The following is a 7,500-nucleotide window of genomic DNA, read 5'->3' as shown; positions in this document are numbered from 1 at the left end:
TTAGACATGACTAACCCTCGACCTTCGTCCCGTCTCCAGGTTCACGGAGAAGGGGAACCTGGAGGTTCTTCTGTTCACCATCCAGAGTAAGATGAGAGCCAACAACCAGAAGGTGTTCATGCCCCGCGAGGGGAAGCTCATCTCCGACATCAACAAGGTGAGACCCGGCCCCAGACCCCCTTTGACCCCCCACGTCTAAAGCTTCTGCAAGAACCCGAACGGGTGGTCTCCTGGCCCTGGCGATCTCCCGTTACGTTGCGGTGTCCCGGGCCCTGGCGGACCCCTGTTACGGGTGGTCTCCTGGTCCTGGCTGTAGCCCCTTAAGGGTGGTCTCCCGGTCCTGGCGGTCGCCCGGTCTTAGTGGTGCAGCAGTAACGTGTCTGTGTCGGTCCTCAGGCGTGGGAGCGGCTGGAGAAGGCGGAGCACGAGAGGGAACTCGCTCTGAGGACGGAGCTGATTCGTCAAGAGAAGCTGGAGCAACTCGCCAGGCGCTTCGACCGTAAGGCGGCCATGAGAGAGACGTGGCTGAGCGAGAACCAGCGGCTGGTGTCACAGGTGAGGAGGCGCCCGTTCAGATCTAACCCGTCGGCGTGTTTGCGTCCTGATCGTCACGCCGCTCCTTTCTCTCCGCAGGACAACTTTGGCTTCGACCTCCAGGCCGTCGAGGCAGCCACCAAGAAGCACGAGGCCATAGAGACGGACATCGCGGCGTACGAGGAGCGCGTCCAGGCCGTGGTCTCTGTGGCGAAGGAGCTGGAGGCGGAGCGCTACCACGACATCAAGCGCGTCACGGCGAGGAAGGACAACGTGATCCGGCTGTGGGAGTACCTGCTGGAGCTGCTGAAGGCGCGCCGGCTGCGTCTGGAGACGAACCTGGGCCTGCAGAGGGTCTTCCAGGAGATGCTCTACATCATGGACTGGATGGACGAGATGAAGGTACCTGACCACGACCAACATGGGCACCTCAGGAGATCCCTGGACCCCTGAGCCCCTGGATCCCTGGGCCCCTGGATCCCTGAGCCCCTGGATCCCTGGGCCCCTGGATCCCTGGATCCCTGAGCCCCTGGATCCCTGGGTCCTTGGATCCCTGGGCCTCTGGATCCCTGAACCCCTGGATCCTTGGGTCCTTGGATCCCTAGACATGTGCATGTTTTTGGTCGAGTTGTGTCTATTTAACATTTTATTTGAGGTTGTTTTGCATTATTAGACCCGTGGGCCCCTGCGCCCTGTAGGCAGGTTCAGCGATGACGGTAGATCCTGGCGCCCGCTGTACTTCCTGTGGTTCCCGTCGTGTTTAGAAACAGGAAGTAAGTTCTCGTCCTCTGGTTCCAGATGTTGCTGCTGTCTCAGGATTATGGGAAGCACCTGTTGGGGGTGGAGGACCTGCTGCAGAAGCACGCCCTGGTGGAGGCCGACATCGCCATCCAGGCCGACCGGGTCAAAGCCGTCAGCACCAACGCCACCAAGTGCTCCGTCAACGACGATGGTGAGCGGCGTGCTGCGCGACCTGTCCTCATTCTGTCTTACTCCTCGTGTGTGTTCATGACAGCGACACTCGGTTAAAACACATCAATCATGAATGAAGAACACAAACGTTTTAAATGCAGCATTAAAATCAGTTTCATTTTTCCACACATGTAAATCTCTTCCTGTCCGACCGCAGCTCCGTCAAACTCACTTTTAGCGTTGAATGAAATGCAAAGATTAGATTTACTCCTGTAAAAACTCTTAAACACGAGTACCTTGATGCTGCGCTGCTGATAATTGTCCTTCCTGTCCAGGATACAAGCCCTGCGACCCTCAGGTCATCCAGGACCGGGTCTCCCACCTGGAGTTCTGCTACCAGGAGCTTACGCAGCTGGCCGCCGAGCGCCGCGCCCGCCTGGAGGAGTCCCGCCGTCTCTGGAAGTTCTTCTGGGAGATGGCGGAGGAGGAGGGCTGGATCCGCGAGAAGGAGCAGATCCTCTCCTCTGTCGTGTACGGCAACGACCTGACGGGGGCGATGCGCCTCCTCAGCCAGCAACGCGCCCTGGAGGACGAGATGTGCGGCCGCGCCGGCCACCTCAGGCACACCATCGCAGAGGGCCAGGCCATGGTGCAGGCCGACCACTTCGCCGCCACCAAGATCCAAGAGCGCATCGATGACCTGCAGGCGCAGTGGGCGGCGCTGGAGCAGCTGGCAGCGGTGAGGAAGCAGCGGCTCGAGGAGGCTCTGGCGCTGCACCAGTTCCAGGCCGATGCCGATGACGTCGACGCCTGGACGCTGGACGCTCTGCGCATCGTCTCCAGTGGCGAGACGGGCCATGACGAGTTCTCCACGCAGGCTCTCGTCAGGAAGCACAAGGACGCCGCAGCAGAGGTGGCCAGCTACCGCCCGGTCATCGACTCGCTCCACGAGCAGGCCGCCATGCTGCCCGCAGAGGAGGCCGAGTCAGAGGAGGTGCGAGGACGCCTGACCGGCATCGAGGAACGCTACAAGGAGGTGGCAGAGCTGACGAAGCTGAGGAAGCAGGCGCTGCAGGACGCTCTGGCGCTTTACAAGATGTTCAGTGAGGCCAACGCCTGCGAGGTTTGGATCGACGAGAAGGAGCAGTGGCTGAACAGCATGGAGATCCCCGAGAAGATGGAGGACCTGGAGGTCGTGCAGCACAGGTAGGACGACAACATGCTGCCTACATGTCTGTGACTGTAGCCAGGGCTGTGTTCATGTGGACTGTGTCCTCGGCAGGTTTGAGAGTCTGGAGCCAGAGATGAACAGTCAGGCGTCTCGCGTCGCCGTGGTGAACCAGATCGCCCGGCAGCTGGTGCACAACGGTCACCCGAGCGACAAGGACATCAAGGCTCAGCAGGACAAACTCAACAACAGGTGGGAGCAGAATTAACGCTGTAACAAAGTCCATTTGTCCTCCTCGTTAACCCGTCGACCCTGACCATCCTCTCCTCTTCCTCCAGGTGGAGCCAGTTCCGCGACCTGGTTGACCAGAAGAAGGAGTCCCTGAACTCGGCTCTGGGCGTGCAGAACTACCACCTCGACTGCAACGAGACCAAGTCCTGGATCAAAGAGAAGACCAAAGTCATCGAGTCCACCCAGGAGCTGGGCAACGACCTCACCGGGGTCATGGCCCTGCAGCGCAAACTGACCGGCATGGAGCGCGACCTCACCGCCATCGAGGACAAGCTGGGCGATCTGCGAGGGGAGGCCCAGCGGCTGGCAGAGGAGCACCCCGACCAGGCCAAGGCCATCACGGGCCGCCTGGCCGAGATCACCGCCGTCTGGGAGGAAATGAAGAACACTCTGAAAAACCGCGAGGAGTCTCTGGGCGAGGCCAGGAAGCTGCAGCAGTTCCTGCGTGAGCTGGACGACTTCCAGTCCTGGCTGTCCCGCACCCAGACCGCCATCGCCTCCGAGGACATGCCCAACACGCTGGCCGAGGCCGAGAAGCTCATGGCCCAGCACGAAGGCATCAAGAACGAGATCCAGAACTACGAGGAGGACTACCAGAAGATGCGGGACATGGGGGAGATGGTGACGCAGGGCCAGACGGACGCCCAGTACATGTTCCTGCGACAGCGGCTGCAGGCGCTCGACACCGGCTGGAACGAACTTCACAAGATGTGGGAGAACCGTCAGAACCTGCTGTCCCAGTCCCACGCCTATCAGCTGTTCCTCCGGGACACCAAGCAGGCCGAGGCCTTCCTCAACAACCAGGTAAGCACAGAGACTCGCCCCCCTGCGGTCAGGACTCGGCCCCTGGTGCAGGTTTCACACGTCATTGGTCTCCGTTTGTGGTTGTTTTACATCTCTGTGGTAACAGTTTGAGTCGGTGCCTCTGACCTCCATCTTTGATCTTTATGATAATGACCCCTGTGTCCTCGCCCCACAGGAGTACGTCCTGGCTCACACCGAGATGCCCACCACTCTGGAGGGCGCCGAGGCCGCCATCAAGAAGCAGGAGGACTTCATGACCACGATGGACGCCAACGAAGACAAGATCAACGGCGTGGTGGAGGCCGGCAGGCGGCTGGCCAGCGACGGAAACATCAACGCAGAACGAATCCAGGAGAGAGTCGCCTCCATCGACGACAGGTAGACTTCACATCTGCTTCAGACGTTTGAGACTCGTTCATGTTCCTTTCACACTGACACGAGTCCTTTACGCTGGCGTCTGTGTCCGACCTGGTCCTCTGTGTTTCAGGCACAAGAAGAACCGGGAGGCTGCAGTGGAGCTGCTGATGAGACTGAAGGACAACAGAGACCTGCAGAAGTTCCTGCAGGACTGTCAGGAGGTCCGCCTCCAAACACACACTTATGTAGTTTCTGAGTGAAGACGCTTTGGTCCAGATGCAAATAACAGTTTGTGTTTGTTTCCAGCTGAATCTGTGGATCAATGAGAAGATGCTCACGGCTCAGGACATGACCTACGACGAGGCCCGCAACCTGCACAGCAAGTGGCTGAAGCACCAGGCCTTCATGGCCGAGCTGCAGTCCAACAAAGAGTGGCTGGACAAGATCCAGAAGGTGCGGAGCCTCTGAGCGCCACGACCTCACGACCTCCGTACATCACACTTTCAATAACATGGGAAGTGTAAACGGCTACAGACGCACGCTAACGTTAGCTCGTCTCTTCTGCAGGACGGCACGCTGCTGGTGTCGGAGAAGCCGGAGACGGAGGCGGTGGTGAAGGAGAAGCTGTCGGCGCTCCACACCATGTGGGCGGAGCTGGAGTCCACCACGCAGACCAAAGCTCAGTGTCTGTTCGACGCCAACAAGGCAGAGCTGTTCACGCAGAGCTGCGCCGACCTGGACAAGTGGATGGGCGGCCTGGAGGGTCAGATCCAGTCCGACGACTACGGCAAAGACCTGACCTCCGTCAACATCCTGCTCAAGAAACAACAGGTACGCTCGTGTCCGTCCCCGCGGCCGTGACAGGTGCAGGAGTGTTGCAGCGTCCGTTTCACTCTCGTCTCCTGTGCAGATGCTGGAGAAGCAGGTGGAGGTGCGTCAGCGGGAGGTGGTGGAGCTGCAGAGCCAGGTGAAGGCTCTGGGGGCGGAGGTGAAGGACGCAGACGAGGTGGACGGGCGGAGGCAGGTGGTGGAGACCAAGTTCCAGGAGCTGCTGGAGCCGCTGCGCCTCCGCAGGAACTTCCTGGTGGAGTCGAGAGAAGTTCACCAGTTCAACCGAGACGTGGAGGACGAGATCGTACGTAGAGTCTGTCGTCGTGACGACACGATCCAAGGTCAGGGTCCAACAAAGGTTCATCACTAACAGCAGCTGTGCTTCCTGTCTTTCAGCTCTGGGTCCAGGAGAGGATGGCGGTCGCTACGTCCACCGACCACGGACACAACCTGCAGACGGTCCAGCTGCTCATCAAGAAGAACCGGGTGAGACATGAGATCAACATGAGACCAGATCAGCATGAGACCAGATCAACATGAGACCAGATCAACATGAGACCAGATCAACATGAGACCAGATCAGAATAATAATAATAATGATAAATGATGATGATGTTGATGTTGTTGATCCTCAGACTCTGCAGAAGGAGATCCAGGGTCATCAGCCGCGTATCGACGACATCCTGGAGCGCAGTCAGAGCCTCCGGAAGGACGCGAACGTGATCCTTCAGCGCCTGGCCGACCTGCAGGAGCTGTGGCGGCAGCTGATGGAGGAGGCGGAGCGGCGCCACGGCCGGCTGGAGGAGGCGCACAGAGCTCAGCAGTACTACTTTGACGCCGCTGAGGCCGAGGCGTGGATGAGCGAGCAGGAGCTGTACATGATGTCAGAGGAGAAGGCCAAGGTGAGGAGGGGGTTCACTTCCTGGTGGTTTTTCACAATAAAAGCTGTTTGAACCACTAAAGTCAAGCTAAACTAATGTCGAGAGGACACGTAAACATGTGATACCGGTGATTTCTGTGACTGTAACATCGAGTCGTGTCCTCCAGGATGAGCTGAGCGCCATCACCATGCAGAAGAAGCATCAGATCGTGGAGCAGGCGGTGGAGGACTACGCCGAGACCGTCCACCAGCTGTCCAAGACCAGCCGGGGCCTGGTGGGCGACGGACACCCTGAGAGGTGCGTTCACTGCAGCGGTGAGGACGCCACACTGTCCCACTGTGTCCGATTCTCAGTCTCAACCACTCTGTCCTCTTCTTCCTGTGCGTCAGCGAGCGAATCAGCATGCGGCAGTCTCAGGTGGATAAGCTGTACGCCGGCCTGAAGGACCTGTCAGAGGAGCGGAGGGGCAAACTGGACGAGCGGCTCCGCCTCTTCCAGCTCAACCGGGAGGTGGACGACCTGGAGCAGTGGATCGCTGAGAGGGAGGTGGTGGCCGGGTCGCACGAGCTTGGACAGGACTACGAACACGTCACCGTAGGTTACTGTTACTATGGTTACATGATGCTGTTGTGAAGCAACTGTGGGATCATGGGAGTTGTAGTCGTTAGTGTCCGTGATGTACCAACATTATACTTCGCCGTCTCTCCGTGCTCAGATGCTGCAGGAGCGTTTCCGTGAGTTCGCCCGGGACACCGGGAACATCGGTCAGGAGCGCGTGGACGCCGTCAACCGTCTGGCGGACGAGCTGATCAACGCCGGCCACGGCGACGCGGCCACGGTGGCGGAGTGGAAGGACGGGCTGAACGAGGCCTGGGCCGACCTGCTGGAGCTCATCGACACCAGGACGCAGATCCTCGCCGCCTCCTTCGAGCTCCACAAGTTTTACCACGACGCCAAGGAGATCCTGGGACGCATCGTGGACAAAGAGAAGAAGCTGCCGGAGGAGGTCGGCCGCGACCAGAACACGGTGGAGACGCTGCAGAGGATGCACACCACCTTCGAACACGACATCCAGGCCCTGGGAACTCAGGTCAGTCACAGCCGACCCGCTTTAACCTCCAACCTGAGGTTTCCTGAGCACGGTGTCAGATCCTTCAGTTCGCCCGTTTGACCTTTGACCCTGCAGGTGCGGCAGCTGCAGGACGACGCCGTGCGCCTGCAGTCGGCGTACGCGGGAGACAAAGCCGACGACATCCAGCGGAGGGAGAGCGAGGTGCTGGAGGCCTGGAGGAGTCTGCTGGAGGCCTGTGACGGACGCAGGCTCCGCCTCCTCGACACCGGAGACAAGTTCAGGTTCTTCAGCATGGTCCGAGACCTGATGCTGTGGATGGACGACGTGATCCGGCTCATCGAGGCCCAGGAGAACCCCAGGTACAGAGGCCGCCGCGGCCCAACGCCAACATCTGCACCTGACAGAGGCGCTGAGTACGCTAATGTGTGTGTGTGTGTGTGTGTGTGTGTGTGTGTGTGTTCAGAGACGTGTCGTCGGTGGAGCTGCTGATGAACAACCACCAGGGCATCAAGGCCGAGATCGACGCGCGCAACGACAGCTTCACCTCCTGCATCGAGCTGGGGAAGAGTCTGCTCGCCAGGAAGCACTACGCTGCTGAGGAGGTGAGCACACACACCTGTACACACACACACACCTGTACACACACACCT

At 59.5% G+C, this 7,500-nt stretch overlaps 1 protein-coding gene across 2 annotated transcripts in view; it reads left to right on the top strand.

Annotated features, from left to right (window-relative positions):
• Window positions 1–7,500, top strand: part of LOC310957095 (spectrin beta chain, non-erythrocytic 1-like) — a 28,352-nt gene that overhangs the window by 14,047 nt on the left and 6,805 nt on the right. For both annotated transcript variants that reach the window (XM_083927524.1, XM_083927525.1), the window contains 19 exons: window positions 40–157; window positions 397–555; window positions 634–936; window positions 1,333–1,486; window positions 1,782–2,652; window positions 2,729–2,866; window positions 2,953–3,709; window positions 3,885–4,087; window positions 4,197–4,287; window positions 4,373–4,519; window positions 4,634–4,897; window positions 4,977–5,201; window positions 5,294–5,383; window positions 5,533–5,799; window positions 5,945–6,075; window positions 6,168–6,372; window positions 6,494–6,868; window positions 6,965–7,209; window positions 7,314–7,452. In XM_083927524.1, the coding sequence (XP_083783650.1) occupies window positions 40–157; window positions 397–555; window positions 634–936; window positions 1,333–1,486; window positions 1,782–2,652; window positions 2,729–2,866; window positions 2,953–3,709; window positions 3,885–4,087; window positions 4,197–4,287; window positions 4,373–4,519; window positions 4,634–4,897; window positions 4,977–5,201; window positions 5,294–5,383; window positions 5,533–5,799; window positions 5,945–6,075; window positions 6,168–6,372; window positions 6,494–6,868; window positions 6,965–7,209; window positions 7,314–7,452 (4,882 nt within the window). The remainder of the gene's footprint in view (window positions 1–39; window positions 158–396; window positions 556–633; window positions 937–1,332; window positions 1,487–1,781; window positions 2,653–2,728; window positions 2,867–2,952; window positions 3,710–3,884; window positions 4,088–4,196; window positions 4,288–4,372; window positions 4,520–4,633; window positions 4,898–4,976; window positions 5,202–5,293; window positions 5,384–5,532; window positions 5,800–5,944; window positions 6,076–6,167; window positions 6,373–6,493; window positions 6,869–6,964; window positions 7,210–7,313; window positions 7,453–7,500) is intronic.

The sequence above is a fragment of the Echiichthys vipera genome (assembly GCF_963691815.1).
Source record: "Echiichthys vipera genome assembly, chromosome: 2".
Classification (NCBI taxonomy): Eukaryota; Metazoa; Chordata; class Actinopteri; order Perciformes; family Trachinidae; genus Echiichthys; species Echiichthys vipera.
The sequence above is the reverse complement of the archived record's forward strand: the minus strand, read 5'-3'. Positions and strand labels throughout refer to the sequence as shown.